General features: G+C 31.1%; 3 protein-coding genes across 3 annotated transcripts; 2 read left to right on the top strand and 1 right to left on the bottom strand.

Moving 5' to 3' along the window:
* Window positions 1–355: 355 nt before the first annotated feature.
* LOC142552846 (phospho-2-dehydro-3-deoxyheptonate aldolase 1, chloroplastic-like) lies at window positions 356–3,715 on the bottom strand. The gene is made up of 5 exons (XM_075662714.1): window positions 3,093–3,715; window positions 2,308–2,585; window positions 1,859–2,135; window positions 1,503–1,748; window positions 356–770 (listed from the first exon to the last, which is right to left on the bottom strand). Exons 1-5 carry the CDS (start codon window positions 3,639–3,641, stop codon window positions 513–515), a joined length of 1,608 nt encoding a protein of 535 aa, XP_075518829.1. The 5' UTR covers window positions 3,642–3,715; the 3' UTR covers window positions 356–512.
* Window positions 3,716–5,430: 1,715 nt separating this feature from the next.
* On the top strand, window positions 5,431–7,648 carry LOC142552845 (7-deoxyloganetin glucosyltransferase-like). The gene is made up of 2 exons (XM_075662712.1): window positions 5,431–6,030; window positions 6,511–7,648. Exons 1-2 carry the CDS (start codon window positions 5,514–5,516, stop codon window positions 7,434–7,436), a joined length of 1,443 nt encoding a protein of 480 aa, XP_075518827.1. The 5' UTR covers window positions 5,431–5,513; the 3' UTR covers window positions 7,437–7,648.
* A 4,336-nt stretch (window positions 7,649–11,984) lies between these two features.
* Window positions 11,985–13,866, top strand: LOC142552844 (7-deoxyloganetin glucosyltransferase-like). Its single transcript, XM_075662711.1, has 2 exons — window positions 11,985–12,636; window positions 12,865–13,866. Exons 1-2 carry the CDS (start codon window positions 12,120–12,122, stop codon window positions 13,791–13,793), a joined length of 1,446 nt encoding a protein of 481 aa, XP_075518826.1. The 5' UTR covers window positions 11,985–12,119; the 3' UTR covers window positions 13,794–13,866.
* Window positions 13,867–19,313: the final 5,447 nt, after the last annotated feature.

Genomic DNA, 19,313 nt, shown 5'->3' with positions numbered 1-19,313 from the left:
TTTTCTTTATCTATAATTTTAGGTTTACTAAAAAACACGTGACTAAAATAGTTATTTAAGTACACCCTTAAGATATATGATAATGTAGCCTTATCATACAAACTCCAATCTTCCCCGAAAAACCAGTCATTTGCCTAAGTAATAAATGCATATGAAGCTTTGGGTCAATCAAACAAACTAATTAAATCAAATTCATTCAAAAGATCGATTTCGATTATTTTGATGAATCGGTCATGAATTTTCAAATAATCTTTCAATTTGAATGGGTATGATCTTTTCCCCGGAATGGAAGAACCAATTCATATGGCAATTATTTTTCATAAATATTTCAATTTGGTTTTCGAGCGTCCACACATAAATAAAGATAAGTAATCTACGATGGAGAAATAATTGTTACTGTTTATTCTTTATCTTTCACTCTTTTAGTATGCACATACGGTACAAAGCATAATAGCAACAAACTTGGAGAAAAGGAAACGCAGATACCACGACACTGAAAGCCAGTCCGAGTTTTAATTAACTAATGAGCGTTGAGAACTCAGTCTCCGCTTTCTAAGTCGCTCTGCGATAATAAACGCGAGCTCGAGAGACTGAGAGGCGTTAAGCCGAGGATCACAATGAGTGTGGTAGCGAGAGCTCAGATCATCAAACGTCACAGTTCGTGATCCACCGATGCATTCTGTAACGTTCTGGCCTGTCATCTCCAAATGCACACCTCCGGGGTTACTTCCCTCTTGCTCGTGCACATCAAAGAATGCTCTCACTTCCGCCTGAGGAAATAAGATGTATATGAGAACGTGGTAGATATACCGTGCAGCATGATTTCAAGCCAAGATTTTTGAGTTTTAGAAACCAACTTCGGGACTACTAAGTTAATTGGTTAATCACGACAATTTTTTTTTTTGTAAAGGAACTTAACTAAATCGCCATAACTTACAAGATCAATATTACTCACACCACAATCGTTGGCGTAATCGATATATCAAATACGAAATTTAATATTTCAATCGTCAAGAACACGAGTTGTCCACTTTGATAAATGAAATAGGATATGTGGAACTCGTCACATTATAATAACAGATTCATGCACATGGGGGCGTGAAAGGAAATGCTAAGAAATTACTAAAGATAAACGTGTGCCCACCTACCATGGTAGGTTATCAAAGGCAGCACACAAGTCAAGTCATTTTTTTCTACCAACTTTATCTAATGTATCTTGCTTGAATTTCAAATATTTCGTCATGATTAAAGCTGCCCACCTGCTCTCAAACTACCTGAAATTTAAGGGTCGTGGCTAATAAATTAAATATAACATCAGCTTATATAGGAAGTATCAAAAGGTTGTTGAATTTTAAGGGTGTGTTAGAAGAAAATTCTCTAGTGAATGGTACATGTAGAAGTTCACATTTACTTTTTGCATCACTCGCAATTGAATTTCTGTGTGCAAAGGAATTTCATGATATGTAGTGACCACAATATAATTCATGGTAAAGAACGTTTACCCTGATGGCATCGAAGGGGCGAGTTTTTAAGCCACAAGGTGCTTTAATGGTGTTTCCATGCATAGGATCAGATACCCAGGTGACGATTTGCCCAGCCCTGCGAACTGCCCTGATCAAATTAGGAAGTTTAACTCTCATGTTCTCGGCTCCCATTCTCGTGATGATCGTAATTCTTCCAGGCTTGTTATGAGGATTCAAAATCTCAATGAGCTTGACGAGTTCATTTGGATCCATTTTATCACTAACCTGAGAGAATAGAAGTACACCATTAGTAGCAAACTAATATAGTGACACGATTTTTTTTAAAAAAAATCGTCTATCTAAATTTCAAGTGAGACATCTTTATAAGTTATCACCTTGATACCAAGGGGATTTGAGATTCCTCTAAGGAACTCGACGTGAGCTCCATCCAATTGTCTCGTTCTTTCCCCGGCCCAAAGGAAATGAGCAGAACAGTCATAGTAAAGACCTGACGTAGAATCAAGTCGAGTAAGTGATTGCTCATAAGGCAAAAGCAAACACTCGTGAGATGTCCAGAACTCTGTAGTTTTCATAACCGGATGGTCCAACGTAAGTCCTGCAGCTTGCATGAATCCTAGCGCCTCATCAACTCGGTTAGCTAGTTCACGATACCTGTGTTGCAACAACCAGAATGATCCTATCATTATAAGTCCAACATTGGAAAACTTGGGCAAAGCAATGGTTTTGTCTAAGAAAGAGTTCTATATCAATTATCCCCTATGCATATAGAGACCTAAATGAGGAAAAGATAGCTAAATTAGATTCAAGATGGCATGGAAAATACCGATCACCCTGCTCGCTGTGCTCTGTGAAATCCAAGTTCCATTGAGTCACCCTCTGCATTGCTGCGTATCCTCCGGTTGCAAAAGCCCTCAACAGATTGAGAGTAGCAGCAGATTGACAGTAGGCCCTAATCATCCTTTGCGGGTCAGGTATTCTCGATTTTGCATCAAAAGCGTCTCCATTCACGTTGTCTCCTCTGTAACTTGGCAACTTTACACCATTCTTCTCCTCAAATGGATCCGATCTAGGCTTCGCAAACTGACCCGCCATTCTTCCCACCTATTTTCAAGACCAACAACATTAAGATCACATCACACTACACGGCGGAAACCTAATTGAATCAGAAGTAGCGTGTTAAAGTAGGCAATTAATGCCAATTGACACTCGTAAACTCAAGCTTTTAGGAAACATAGTTGCCAATATGTTAGTTGTAGCTGCGATATGTTCGATTTTATTGTTTAGTACTGAGTACTTGAATCAAATGCATAAAGAAATATAAAATTAATGCCAAACTAGCTGGGACATTTAGGAAAAATGTTTTTGAACAACTCGAAAGCATTATACATTAGGCAATTTGAAAAAGCACAAGATTAAACTATTTTTCCAAGAAGGAGACATTAGAAGACAACGAGAAATTTAATCATCAACCTAAAGCGTGAAAATTAGCAGAAATCCACTATCCAAATTCATATCTCAAGGCTAAACTAACCTCAAGAGACAACATGAATCCAATACTCAGTTCAAAGACAGAAACAGGTAAAAACAAAACAAAAAATAAAATTGAACCTTGATGACATTCAGTTGGCCGCCAAACATCAAAACGACGCCCATTTGCAGAAGGATTCTGAAAGTGTCCCTAATGTTATTGGCATTGAACTCCTTGAAACTCTCGGCGCAGTCTCCACCCTGCAAGAGAAAAGCATTTCCCATGGCCGCCTCAGCGAGGCGTTCCTCCAGATTGCGTGCCTCACCCGCGAACACAATCGGAGGGAAGGCGTCGAGGGTATTCAGAACCGATTCCAATTCCCCTTGATTCGGGTACTCCGGTAGCTGCAATGCCTTCTTCAATTTCCAACTGTCCAATTCCCATTTCTTGGGATGAACGTTCTTCTCAACAGCAGCGGTGGGGGCGGAGACGCCGGATACGGAAACAGCAGCCGGGGCAACAGGGGCCGTTTTGGAATTGGAAGAATCGGCTGCATGGACGGCCGAGATGAGCTTCGAGGTGATAGATCTGACGGTTAGAGAGGAGTGATTGGTGTAGGAAAGTGGTTGATACTGCGGTATGAGAGAAGATTTGTCAGAAAGGAGAGAGGTTTGAGCGGTGAGTGCCATGGATGAAGAACGTAGGCCGGAGTAAATTCGGCAAATGCAAGAATTCGGTGTACCGGAAGAGCGTGTCGGCCATGTGTGGGGATTTTATATAAATGGATCGTGGTTGGTGGCACGGGCCAGCGCCACTTTCAATTTCAAATGTTCCTTGGTACTCAGAATTTCTTTATTATTTTTAAATTGTTTTTCAAATAATAAAAACCATAACCGTTAATAAATTTTCGATCTAAGAACATCATGTTCAACATTTGCTGTCTTGGTTGAATACATATTACGACAACATATGATTATAATCTTATGCTACCTAATTTTATGTTTAAATAAGCAATTTAGTGATTTGTCACTATTTATGATTAATTTGACCTCAATATCTACAAATCTGAAGTTCAAAACTTAATAGTAACATATCCCTCGCATTACTGAAACAAATAATTTAGTTTCTAAATCTAAATAGCTTCGTGTTGTATTAATATGTATGAAATTTTTTTATAGAAGATTGCAACATGTGACATTACTTGTCCGTGCCATAACATTTGAAATGAGTTGGTAGGAGAAGGGAAATAGGTAGGAAAACGTTAGTTCACAAAGTGGTTGGGAGCAATTTTGGAAGTGAATCATGCTGCACGATAAGATACGTAAATTAAATTAGTTTTTTAGATTATGCGATTTTAATCATTTATGTTTTCAAATTTCGATATTAATATATTATTTTTGTTTTTTAGGCAAGTTTTGTTATTTTTATTGACTTAACGTTGATGAGACATAATTTCTGTCTCACAAAATCATCCTGCTTTTTCCCAAAACAAAGAAGCTAAAGTCAAACATTGCGTTTATATGTTTGAATGCATTCGATTTTTTTCCACAATAGTTATATTATAATAAACAAGCAACTATAAATTATAATATATGCAACCATAAATTTGTATTATTTAAAAGTTGGTTCGTGGATTGTGACGCTAAACCTAAAATGAGAGTGACTCGCCACCGATTCAGATTCACCGTTGAACCGTCGGTCCAAGGCGGAGCCACGTCGTTCCATCCCTGAAAATTTGGGGGGAAATGCATGCACGAATTGTACATGATGAATTGCGTTTTGTACTCCTAGAAACTATTGTCAGTATAAGGGTAAAACTAGATTGAAAACCCTATAAATAAATTATTTCGCAATTAATTACAGTGAAAAGGAAGCGACGATTAAAGAATAAGTATCGGACATTTTTTGTTTGCCTAAGTTTTGAAAGTTTGGAATTATATATATTTTTTCTGGTATTAATTAACATTTTAGTAACTTTGAATTTTGCACCGGGGATAAATTATATATGTTACACATCTTTTAATTAAAATCTGTCCGTGCAATATTGAACAGTTGTTGCATGCAGATTTGAAATAAATTTTGACACTAACTCATAACAGAAACAGATGATATTCATTTATGCATGTAATTATGGTGATGTCGATTAGCTAGGGAAAGAGGGATCAATGATAACGATTGAAATAAATAGTTTTTAATATATTTCAAGAAAAACTACATCATTGATTCTGTATGTTTACTTTTTTTCTTGACAATTTTAATATTTTTTTCGACGTGATGTTGATGCAGCGATGATATGGTGTCAAACATGTGTAACTGTCATCTTAGTATTATCAATGAAAAAGATTAAAATTATCAAAAATTAAAAAATACATGATAAATTGAAATTTGAAAATATAAATTATCAAAATTGCAATATCAAAACTTTATTTTCTCTATATTTAATGAAAGATCCTTTCTATATATAGTTGGCACCGAACTCCCACTTCTCTCCATCTTCTGGGGTTGATCTTTTGATCCTTTCTTTCCTTTCCATTAAAATAAAAAAGTTTATCATTTTATACATGGATTCCGAAATAGCAAGAAAGCCACATGCAGTATGCATTCCATTCCCAGCTCAAGGCCACATAAACCCGATGCTAAAACTAGCCAAACTTCTGAATCACAAGGGCTTCCACATAACCTTTGTTAACACTGAATATAATCATAGACGACTACTTAGATCAAGGGGTCCGTATTCGCTAGACGGGCTTCCCTCGTTTAAGTTTGAGACGATCCCCGATGGCCTCCCACCATCGGATGCTGATGCCACCCAAGATGTTCCATCTTTGTGTTATTCAACTAGCACCACCTGTTTATCTCCTTTAAGAGATCTCATGAAAAGACTGAACGGTTCGGGCCGCTCGTCTGACTTGCCTCCAGTTACATGCATTGTTACTGATGGGGTGATGAGTTTTGCTCTTGAAGCTGCTGAAGAATTTCGGATTCCCGGTGTCTTGTTTTGGACTACTAGTGCTTGTGGATTCTATGGGTACACACAGTATGCTACGCTTGTTCAGAAGGGGTACATACCACTTAAAGGTGCATTGGTTGCCTCACACTCTCACTCACATTCTGAGTCTATTTTTTTTATTAAAAAAAAATTGGTCTATGCAAAAGTCGGTCGAAAAAATGTGTCGCAATAACGTAAAATGACTATATGTATTTTGATGTTTTATTATAAACGTTTGAAAATACAAACTTTGTTTGATCAAAATGTATTTTCTAAAATATGTATCTTCGGTTATATTAAGCTTATTTCTTATCAAACAAAGAATGAAAAAATATAGAATGCATTATCAAAGTATCACAAGTCTACTTTTTTACAGAATGAGACTAATTTTATAAATTTAATGCATTATTTTTTCATTTTATTAAAAAATATATTATTTGAAATTTTACACTCAAGAGCTAACCCGTGCTCGCATCTCTCGCTCTCAGGTCGAACTAGACGTATTAAAGTTTGAGTGATGATTTGAGTCCACAGCTAAAATGGTTTGATATCTTATTTGCAAAATGCAGATTCTGGTTGCTTGACAAATGGATATTTAGACACTGTCGTAAATGGAATTCCTGGCATGGCCGGAATACGTCTGCGGGATCTTCCAAGTTTCTTGCGCACCGCCAGCAAGGATGATATAATGCTCAATTTTGTGCTGTCCGAAATCACGAGAGCCAGGAGAGCGTCCTCCATCGTTTTGAACACTTTTGAGGACCTGGAGCATGATATCATTAACGCATTGTCATCAACAATAACTCCGGTTTACGCCATTGGTCCCTTGCAGTTTCTCGAAAAACAATGCAACGATACAGTGGCCTTAGACATGCTTGGATCCAACCTATGGAAAGAAGAGCCAGAATGTCTAGAATGGCTTGATTCGAAAGACGAAAACTCAGTAGTCTATGTTAATTTCGGAAGCGCTGCTTTGATGACTAGCAACCAACTGATTGAGTTTGCATGGGGGCTTGCGAATAGTAAGCAAACATTTTTATGGATCATAAGACCGGATATTGTTTTTGGAGGTGAGGCGAGTCTCCCACCTGAATTTCTCGATGAAATTAAAGAAAGAGGTTTTCTTTCGGGTTGGTGTCCGCAAGAAAAAGTTCTCAATCACCCTTCGGTTGGAGGGTTTTTAACACATAATGGATGGAATTCAACCCTCGAAAGTATATGCAGCGGGGTGCCCATGATATGCTGTCCGTTCTTTGCAGAGCAGCAGACAAATTGTTGGTATTGCTGCGCTAAATTGGGTATAGGTACGGAGATTGACAATAATGTGAAGAGGGAGGAAGTGAAAAGTCTTGTTTTAGAGCTGATGATGGGAGAAAAAGGCAAAAAGATGAAGAGAAGGGCTGCAGAGTGGAAGAAATTGGCTCTAGAGTCTGCTAAGAGTTCATCTTACGACAATCTTGACAAGGTTATAAATCAAGTGCTTCTTTATCACTAGCACTAGCTAGACAGTTTAATCTTGGTTGTTCTTTGGTGGTTTATATATAATATATATATATATATATATATATATATATATATTTATAGGGTACACGTGGACTTGATGAATACTGTGTGTTTAATGTTTCTTTATATAAAGTCTATGCAGGTATATTGAAGATACAATATTGTTGTTTGATAAATGATTCATGACCAAAGTCAACATCCGTGCATATTTATTTGAATTTAATTCTATTCATTGTATATATAATTAATTCGATCCATCTAATCTTTGACAAAGTCGTCCTGACTTAATTTTCGGTACATGATCCTTGATGGGTACTGTTCGCCCACCCGCCCCTTATTCTTTTCCAAAAAAAAAAAATTTTTCTTGCACAAATTTTTCATATAAAAAATAATAATTAAAAGGATATTTATAATTTTGATTTCAATTCATTACAAATCCCACATTTTTTCTTAATATTCGAAAATTTCCAAATCTCAAATCTTATATGTTTTCTTGCTTCGCGTGATTCATTATCTAGTCCAATATAGTTTTTGTTTTAAGATTTCTAAATCTCAAAGCAACTGGACTCTTATCATCATTCTTTATAATGCTTGTGACGATCTTATGTATAAGAAGTATGTAACACTTTTGCAGCTCATTTTCACCATGAAAAATATTGTGAGACGGTCTCATGGGTCAAATTTATGAGACAAATCTTCTATTTGGGTCACCATGAAAAAATATTATTTTTTATGTCAAAAATATTACTTTTAATTGTAAATATGAACATAGTTGACATGTCTTACAAATAAAGATACGTGAGACCCTCTCATAAGATACCTACAATTTATTGAAATAGTTTGAACTTTTAGATAAACACAAACTCACGCGAGACGGTCTCATCTCATGTGTTGATTTTGTGATACAAATATTCTATTTGATTCACAACCGGCCTCCACAGGAAAAGTTAGCCACCTTGTTTATTCAATTATCAAAAAGAAGAGAGTTACAATGCAGGCACTACTCGACGAATTACGATTCATAATCAAGTTTTTCCTTTCCTTGACTATCTCCAATCTTTCTGCGGTCCCTAATTGTGTTCGTTTTTGAACAAAGTATATGCACTCAATCAGTCGACTCAAATCTTGAAAGATCTTTCCCATAATATATTAATATTTAACTTTTTCATTCTTTATATTCACAAAAGTGTTAAAAATCAACGCATGTGGCCAGCTGCCTATTTAACATATATATATATAATAATATAATAATGTATCTTCAACTCATCGATTCTAATTTCGGCACAATAAGAAATATTCTCATGATATTTTCTATTATTTTATTTTCAACCACTATTTTATCCCACAGAATATCTATTAAAATACCGATATAAGATATTCTAGCATTTAAATAATTATAAAAATAATATAATTAAAAGAAATAATAAACTAAAGCTTAATTAAAGTTACTAAAAAAATCAGTTCAAACCGAGTTGATAAAAACTCAGATCAATTGTATGGCAAATACAACACGTGTTTTAGTTAATTAAAAAATTATTTAAATAAACTCTTATTTAAATTATCTTCATGTATTAAATACGACAGATTAGCATTTCACTTTTTTATGTTATATTAATATCAATTATGTGTGTTAATTAAATACTATTTATATAAATTTTATACTTATATAAATAATTCACATAATAATTTAATTAGCATTGACTAAAAATATATTTAGTTTATCACAATCTCTTTCAAAGAGTACATATAAAGAAATTAAAATTAAATAATGCCACGCCATTTCTGTTCCCAATCCTCGAATATGACGTTGGGACCATTAGTTAATGGCTTGCTGGGCTGGAGAAGATGACCTGCCGTATGAAATAAGATTCACACGGTCAACTCTTATACACACACGCAACGATTAATATATTCCCGATGGAATAAAATAGTCGACATAAACTTCATTCACAATCATTTAAAAGTCGATTAATTCTTTTTTTTAATAAAAAAATATACATATATTTTTTGAACATGAAGTCATTATCATTCACAATTCATCAAATGGTGGAGTACAGATTTATTATAAACATTAGATATTTTGCACACGCGATGCGTGTGTGTATAGTCTTTTTTATCATTATCGATGGACTAAAGTGAAATTTGACACATTATGAAAGGAATAAATTGATATTTGAATTGTTGAAATAAAAAAAATTAAAATAAGGTGTGTTTTGAATTTTTTTTAAAAAAGTGTAATATTAGTATCATATGAGAGGGTAAAATTGGAAAAAAAGTTGGTGTTTTTTCTAAAAGGTTACTATCATGTCATCAGGCTTAATAAAATAGAATATATAAGAATCACATGCAAAAACACATTCTTATTTGTAACTTATAAGCTTCGTTTAGCCATATCATATGCTACTTGGTTTGTGATTCTTATACAATGTTATTGTATTTAAGCTTCTGCTATGTTGGATTAGAGACTCGAGAATATTTTTATTTTTAAAATAATAGTATTCTTTTCTTATTTAAACACGAGCTACTAGTCATGATTTTCGTCTTTGTGATGTTCTTTCGTTCAACCATCAAACTTAAATGTCTACTTTCTTCTAATTAAAATGAGTGTAGGTAATAACGAGTAATCTATAGAAAACGAGTGATTTATTTCTTTCGAGAAAAAACAATTACATTAGTTTCAGAGATCATTCGAACATCAATAAGTTAATTTCTCCCTTCTTCGTTTTTTCGCATTATTTATCAAAATACATTATATATATATATATATATATATATATATATATAATATATATATATATATATAGTGATTCTGATGTTCTGATCAAACTAAAAATAAATAAATATAAAATTCTGTGTCATTGAATTTTGAAAAATAAAGATAATCAATGATTTGGAATTTTTTTCACTATTAAAATTAAAAAAATTAATAATAAATGCCGCCTATGTCGGAAAGTCGTTGTTGATAATTAATGTTTTCCGTATGAAGCTCTTGAATAAATTAATACATAATCCAGGATTTACAAGGAAATCTCGTGGTGCACGTAAGTTCGAACATTTTAAACCAAACTCTAATTAATCTTTCAACGTTTCATTCAAATCGCTCATGTTGAAATCAAAATTTTAATGTATGGATATGCACATAAATATTAATTATATACTAAAAGTTTAAAAAATTAATTTTCAAAAAAATAATTTAAATCATTTTGTTATTTATCCGAGTTTTATATCTTGTCATATTATAGTATTAAATTAATTAATAACTTAAAACTCAAGCTGTTGATTATATGTCATATAATAAATGATAATGAGCATGATACATATAACGAAATGAATTGAATTTTTTTTTAAAAAAAAAATATATATGCAAACACTACATAAAGATAGAATAACCTAAAAATCAACCAAATTATGGATTTTATCAATGCATAAATCATAATCTACATAAGTGAAGTACACTAAAAACAAATAATTATCACTTTAAAATCATCGTGACCGACTTAACAAAACTAATGAAATAATGATATCGATATTAAAATATAACCTAAAATATTCAATCTAAATAATAATTAACCTCATACAAAAATTTTACCTTTTGTTTTTATAATTTTATATCACATCTTAATTAATTTTATATCAGGATCTATCTTTTACATACTAACATTGTTGACTATTAATTTTTTGTTAAATACAATTTTAAAATAATTATTTAACAATTATGTCTTAAAATTTATATATTATGAAAGCTGATTTTAGAATTGAAAGAAAGAAAATATTTTATTTCTGATTTTGGTTCTACTGATTTTGAGAATCATGGTAGAGTTTACCTTTGGACACTTAATATCTAAATCTTAAACTGGATATTTCAAATACAACAAAATTTTGTATATTGAATTTATAAATATATATATATATATATATATATATATATATATATATATATATCTTTAAATTTTTTTTATTTTAAGAGATTCATATTTTATGAGATTATTAATATATTATTATTCATAATTGTTGATATAAATTTTCTTAACTAATTTAGTAAACTCTTTATTTTTAATTTTTAGTTTTAATTTAAAAAATGAAATATGTTATTATTAAACTTCATATTATCATATATTTATCATATTGTTCTACTATTCCATATGTAATTAGTTTTTTTCATATATCTTCTTATGATAATATAATTTATTAATTATTCATAAATTGCATTAAAAATATAATTTAAATTTTGCACTAAAATTATTTTAAAAAATCATGTAGAGACAAAATTAAAATGATAAAACTTATAATGGTAGTATATATATATATAGATGAATTATTTAATAAAATTAATATAAAAGTTACATTTTGTTCTTGAATTGTCATTAACTATTAATTACAAATGGCTTCCATACATATCAATTCTTCCAATTTATTATACTGAATGAATATAAAACAAACAACTAGCCATTAATAATATATAAACAGAAAGATACTTGGATTATTTTATATTTCACCCCCGATTTCATCGATAGCATGAGATGATGAAATATTATTATTGGTTTACGAACTCAACCCCTATAAAATTTGACCACAGGTACCTTCGTTTTCTCGCCTCAAGGAACTCCTCCAATCTTGAGTTTGAAAAAGTTTTCTCCACTTTCTCTGTGTTTAGTAAAAGAAATTCCATTTCTTGATGGGTTCCCATGGTGAACTGCAGAAGCCTCATGCAGTTTGCATACCATATCCTGCACAAGGCCATGTAAATCCAATGCTAAAACTAGCCAAACTCCTTCACAACAAAGGCTTTCATATTACCTTTGTCAACACCGAGTTCAATCACCGGAGGCTCCTCCGGTCACGAGGCCAAAGTTCCTTAAACGGGCTCCCCGGATTCAGATTCGAGAAGATTCCAGACGGTCTTCCACAGTCGGATGCCGATGCCACCCAAGATATTCCTACTCTTTGTGAATCTACCACAACCACTTGTATAGGTCCATTCAGAGATCTTCTTGCTAAGTTAAATGACACCGGCTCGTCCAACGTTCCACCAGTGTCATGCATAGTTTCCGATGGCGTGATGAGTTTTACCGTTCAAGCTGCTGAAGAACTTGGCATTCCTGAAGTCCTTTTCTGGACCCCTAGTGCCTGTGGGTTCTATGCTTACACCCAGTATGTTAAGCTCATTGAGAAGGGATACACACCACTTAAAGGTAACTTTTTCATTCTATAATACGATTCCTTTATAACATCGCTCTGCTACGACAAAGATAGAGTTAAATTACACTGTTATCCCATCCTGACAATTGCTGTTGTAGTTCTTAAAAATCTAATACAGCATGTGCTATTGGCTTGCATGTTAGCTTTAAGAACATGTTATTTACTTATCAATGAAAATCGTACCCATCGGCAATGATGATTATTTTGGTTAATTCATGCAGATGAGAGCTGCTTGACCAATGGGTACTTGGACACAGTTATAGATGAGATTAAAAGCATGGAAGGAATTCGTTTGAGGGATCTTCCAAGTTTCGTAAGAACCACAAACCCAGATGATTACATGATCAAATTTGTGCTGTCCGAAACAGAGAGAGCTAAGAGAGCTTCTGCCATTGTGTTGAACACGTTCGAGGAAATCGAAGGAGATGTTCTAAAAGAACTTTCGTTAATCCTACCCCCAGTTTATGCTATTGGGCCTTTGCAACTTCTGGAAGAAGAATGCGAGAACAAGGGCATAGAGCTTCTTGGATCAAATCTATGGAAAGAGGAGCCGGAGTGTCTCGAATGGCTCGACTCGAAAGAGCCGAATTCTGTTGTTTATGTCAATTTCGGAAGCATCACAGTGATGACTCCCGATCAACTCATTGAGTTTGCATGGGGGCTTGCTAACAGTAAACAAACATTTCTATGGATTATAAGGCCTGATCTTGTCTCGGGGGAGAAGGCCATTCTCCCACCAGAATTTCTTGAAGCGACAAAAGAAAGATCTCTTATGGCAAATTGGTGCCCTCAAGAAAAAGTTCTGAATCACCCTTCTGTTGGAGGTTTCTTGACTCACAGTGGATGGAACTCGACCCTCGAAAGCATATGCAGCGGGGTGCCGATGATCTGTTGGCCGTTTTTCGCGGAGCAACAGACCAACTGCTGGTATTGCTGCACTCGTTGGGGCATAGGCATGGAGATCGACAATAATGTGAAGAGGGACGAAGTGAGAAATCTTGTTGTAGAGTTGATGACTGGAGATAAAGGGAAAGAGATGAAGAGAAGGGCTGTCGAGTGGAAGAAATCTGCTGAAGAATCTGCAAAAAGTTCATCTCGCGAGAATCTTGATAAGGTTGTCAATGAAGTTCTTCTTTCTCGCAAACATTAGAAAAATTTGTCCCTTTCTGCCGTTTACTTCATCTCGTGCTCTTGGAATTCTATTTTATTATGATCACTGTTCACATCAGAAAGTATGAGTAAAGTGTCATATATACACTAGAAAAGTGTACGTGCCTTGTACGTGAGCAACTAAACTGCTGAAAATATATTCCAGAAATTTTGTTAATATTTAAATGAATTAAAACATGGCTAGTAACATTTATCAATTGAAACAAACCAAACCACAAAAAATAAAAAAATAATGATCATAGATGGTATATGAATTGGAGAATTTATCTTTATTCACATGACACACTTTTCAATATGCTTCTTGGTTGTTTTATAACTCAACAACTCTTTGTCGTAGTTTGTTATAATATGCATATAACAATTTTGGTATACTCAGCAAGTATATGATCGTCTTTAACATCTATTATGTTATTTGCAATCCTCATCTGAGATCTAACATGCTCATAGTTTGTTTTCCTATCACGACATTTTTTCGGTTTTCTACATTGTTTTTATCCGTTAATCTTATTTTTCCGACTATTTGTTTTGTTGTTAAATGATTTTTCAGTTTTTGACAATCATCAATTATAACTCCTAAGAAAAAATGCTTTTAATCGTGATATGTTTTCGCTTATGGTGAAAGGCCATCAAAGTCCAATAGCTAGGAAACTGAACTCACTTTTGAATGTGCGAGGAAATAATGTGCAACTGACTCAATGTTTCAATGTACTTAAAATGCACAAAATTTATCTATTGGATCCACAAAGTTTTAGAATTGTTCTCATGCCATTATAAATAGAACGAGAATTATGCATATTTTGTTTTTTTTTATGTATTTTTTTTTCGGAATAAATAATTTTTTCTTCTTGAAAAACAATTTTATTCTTTGAGAAATATTGATATTTTATATGGCATCCATATGTCGCAAACCATGAAGTAGAATCATAATCACTATATAACGCTTAAAAAGTTTACACATACAATTCTTCAATTTCTTCTTCATTGTGCTTCGTTGAAATTTAAATTTGAAATTACGTTCTTGATCTTAACATTTTGCTTTAAATACGATTTATATATATATACACATATATATATATATATATATTTATTTATTTATATAATTCACATATATAATTATATGTTTCATGTTACTTAGTTAGACCTAATATCAAATATCTATAAAAAAAATTGTGTTTGAATTATATCATACAGAAATGAGGACATAATAATACACAACATTATTTTTTTATTTAACATGTTTTTTTTCATCCACTATGTTTGTCTTAACTTTTTTGTTCAAAATTTGATGCATTTCGTAGGCTATATATATGAAGAACCAAGTAATTATATAATTCACAAAACTATTTATCATCTTCTTCGTAGAACAGATGACCCAAATACGTGGTTTTGATTGGTGTACTCTCATACCTATTTTCATATAAACAACAAGGTAAATCATAGAATATCAGAAAAATCAATTACTGCCAACAACACTAACCGAATAAATAAAAAAATTCATAACACAAACAACCTCAGTAAGAAAAAAATGATAACTCAAAGTTTAAAATTAATTTATTTAGTACAATAACAAATAAATTGAAGTATATACGAGCAACAAAAAGTATAAATCACTCTCAAATTAAATACTAACTCATATATTCACAATTTGTATAAATTTTTCAATATTTTGTTCAAATAAAGAGAAGACACCTTATTAACGTCTTTCTTTCATAGATATTCTACTTTTTTTTTAAAAAAAAAAAAGAAAAAATAGTGTCTCAAAATCATCATGAAAAAATCCTTTAATAAGACCATTAAGAAAAATGGTCGTAAAAATGTAATATGAAGTCACACAATTTTTCTTAAACCGAAGAAAAATATTAGATCGTTGACAAAATATATCTGGTAATAACAAAACATACGTTAACTTGAGATACAATTAAGATTTAGAATCAAGCATAATCATTGAATTAGAACAAAATAGCATGTCAAAAATCTAATAGATATTATCTCTTTTAATAATTTATCCATATTTGTCGTCCATCAGAGAACTCTTAGATCCACCAATTTTTTTAGTCCACCTATTATTTTCACAATAAATAATACTACAAAAATAATATAAGCAAGCACATAAAAACTCAAATTCAAATATCAATCTAAATAAAAAAATTTGATTTGAGATTATAATAATGTCGTAAAAATTTTGAATACCGGTTTATATACAGAAGTCTGAAAATAAATTTGCCACAATAAATAAAAAAATGTTATCTCTTGATATTCTGAGACATAAGACAAAAACTAAAAAACATTTCATCATTTTTAATATTTTTTAAGTCACTTCAAACTAAATAATCTAAGCAATCAGAAAACATGCATTATGTGTTTAAAAATTAACAAAATATATCGAGAATAAAAAATTGAAAAATAACCATTTTTGTGGGATAGTGGTTTTGTTTTCTTTTTTCTTTCGATAAACAAACAAATCGCATAAGCAATCCAAACATAACATGATCAATACAAATGACTTATAACAAATAAAACATGTTAACGCTAAGGTCAAAAACTCTTCTCATTGCAAGAACACAAAATGATCAAATTGAGCATATTATTTAGTAATTTTTATTTAGCAGCATATATAAAATATTGACTAAATATCTTAAAAAGAGTGTTTGAAATCATTTACATACAAACATTTATCTCAATCACGTATCTCTATTGACACATAAAGAGTTTGAAAATATATTTATTTTAAATGGGATAAAGAAGTTTTATATGACCTTAATATTTATTAATAATTTATTTTTATTCAATCCGACTCATCACCCTTCGACTTCTCATTACCTATTGTAGGACCGAGCGCTTACCGCTTTACCAAAAGCTATAATTTTTGATAAAGCGGTAAGCACTCGGTCCTACAATTGGTATCAGAGCCAATGTCATGAGTTCGATTCCCATTGATTGCAATGAGTGCAATTATTGGGAGGGAGATTGTTGGTGCAATAATTGTCTCTGCTTGGTAGAGCGATCGAACCATGGTGCTTGAGCTGCTGTGCGGTTTAAAAGATTTGAGTTGCACCATTACCACTAGCTATAGCTTTTGATAAATCGGTAAGCACTCGGTCCTACACCTATCATTAATATATTACAATTTTTTCATAAATTTGACAGCAATGTATAAATTTAAGTAATTAAATTTAAATTAAAATAATAATTAGTTTGATTGAGTTAAGTTAAATATTAATGATCCTATTAAACTAACATAAAAAATGACGTAAATAACATCATGAACATGACAAATTCTATAACCAAAAAAATGGTAAATTAGTAAATTTACAAATGAAAGTCATATATTTAATAGATTAATTAATTAATAGATAATATATTATTTAGTAATATTTATTTAGTATCATATATAAAAAATTAACTAAATAGCTTAAATGTTTGCATTGAAATCGTTTACATACAAACATTTTTTGTCAATCACGTATCTCTGTTGATATATAAGTAGTCTAAAAATATATTTATTTTAAATGGAAAAAAGATGATTTATATGACCTTAATATTTATTACTAATTTAATTTTATTCAGTCTCACTCTTTCTATTATGATTTTGATGTTAATGTATAAATTAAAATAATTAAATTTAAATTTAAAATTAAAATAATAATTAGTTTGATTGAGTTAAGTTCACTATTAATGATCCTATTGAACTGACATAAAAAATGACGTAAACAACATCATGAACATGACAAATTCTAAAACCAAAAAAATGGTAAAATAGTAAACTTACAAATGAAAGTCATATATTTAATAGATTAATTAATTAATAATTAATTAATAGATAATATATTATTTATTAATATTTATTTAGCATCATATATCGAAAATTGATTAAATAGCTTAAATGTTTGCATTGAAATCATTTACGTACAAACATTTCCTCTCAATCACGTATCTATGTTGATATATAAGTAGTATAAAAATATATCTATTCTAAATGGAAAAAGATGTTTTATATGACCTTAATATTTATTACTAATTTAATTTTATTCAGTCTCACTCTCTCCATTCGTCTTTCCATTATTACTTATTCTTAATATAACAATTTTATAATGTACAAAATTATAATGATGATTTTCTATGAATTTGATGTTAAGATATAAATTAAAGTAATTAAATTTAAATTTAAAAATAAAAGTAAAAATAAAAATAAAATTAAAATAATAAATAGCTTGATTGAGTTAAGTGCTTTATTAATGATTTTATCAAACTAACGTAAAAAATTGTGGCTAAAATTTATTTTTCTTAAATTTATTTTAGAAATCATTAATAGCCGGAAGAAAACAAACAAAAAAAAAAATTATTAATTTTATTATTTATAATGAAATAATAGTTTGATTTTTTAATTTATTTTTAAAAAATTAATAATATAAATTATAATATATTTCCAATCAAACCATTGTTGGATAAATTTGAAATACTTACTAATTAACATGAATATATAAATAGTCTATTTGAAGTTGACAAAAATTTGCGTGAGATGATCTCACGGATCGTATTTTGTGATATAGATTTCTTATTTGTGTCATCCATGAAGAATTATTATTTTTTATGCTAAGAATATTACTTTTATTGTGAATATCGGTTGGGTTGACCCGTCTCACGGTTAAAGATTCATGCGACCGTCTCACAAGAGACCTACTATTTGAAATTAATGATTACAAATAAACATTTAAATAAATTCAAAATTCATGGAATTATAATCCATCAATTCAAGTACAAACTGAATTATGCCTAAGTCTTGGTCTACACGTGAATAAATTCAACGTTAAATATTTTGAATTTTTATAAGAAAATAATAAAATAGTGAAATAAGTTGTGAATAATAATCAAAATAACGACTAGAAAAGAGTGAAATAAGTCCGAGTCCAATGTTGCCAAAATTGAATATATTTTTTTAAAAAATTATTTCCCTAAACGTCACACGTTTTGTTCAATTCCATTTTTTTTGTGTGTGTTTGTGGTCAAGTTGCCATACTAACCTTCATATAATATTAATCACGTCGAAATTTTCAAACATCATTTATTTATTTATTTTTGCTTAAAAAATGAAAGTTGAATGAAAATAAAAAATGGAATTGAACATAACGTACGCGTGACGTTTAGGGAAATAATTAAAAAAATTGTAAGTCGAATGAAAAATTTGAAGTTCTTGAGCCTCCAATCCAATTCTTGTAACATCAAGGGTGTTAATTTGGGTGTGTTGGGGTGGGTTGAGCAATAATATTATTCAAAAATTGTTAAACCTGAGAACATGGCCAACCCGAAAATTATCAGCCCGAACCAACCCGATCAACTCGATTTTGAATTTTTTTTAAAGAAAATTAAATAAAATTCAAATAATAATCATAATATTTTAATTTAAACACATAATAACAAAATCTCCATCATATATATGATTTAAATTAGAAAGTCTAATTGTATAAAAATAAAATATATTTACTTAATCAAATAAACAATT

Source organism: Primulina tabacum, chromosome 8, assembly GCF_025594145.1.
Source record: "Primulina tabacum isolate GXHZ01 chromosome 8, ASM2559414v2, whole genome shotgun sequence".
Lineage (NCBI taxonomy): Eukaryota > Viridiplantae > Streptophyta > Magnoliopsida > Lamiales > Gesneriaceae > Primulina > Primulina tabacum.
This window is presented reverse-complemented; position numbering and strand designations above follow the sequence as displayed.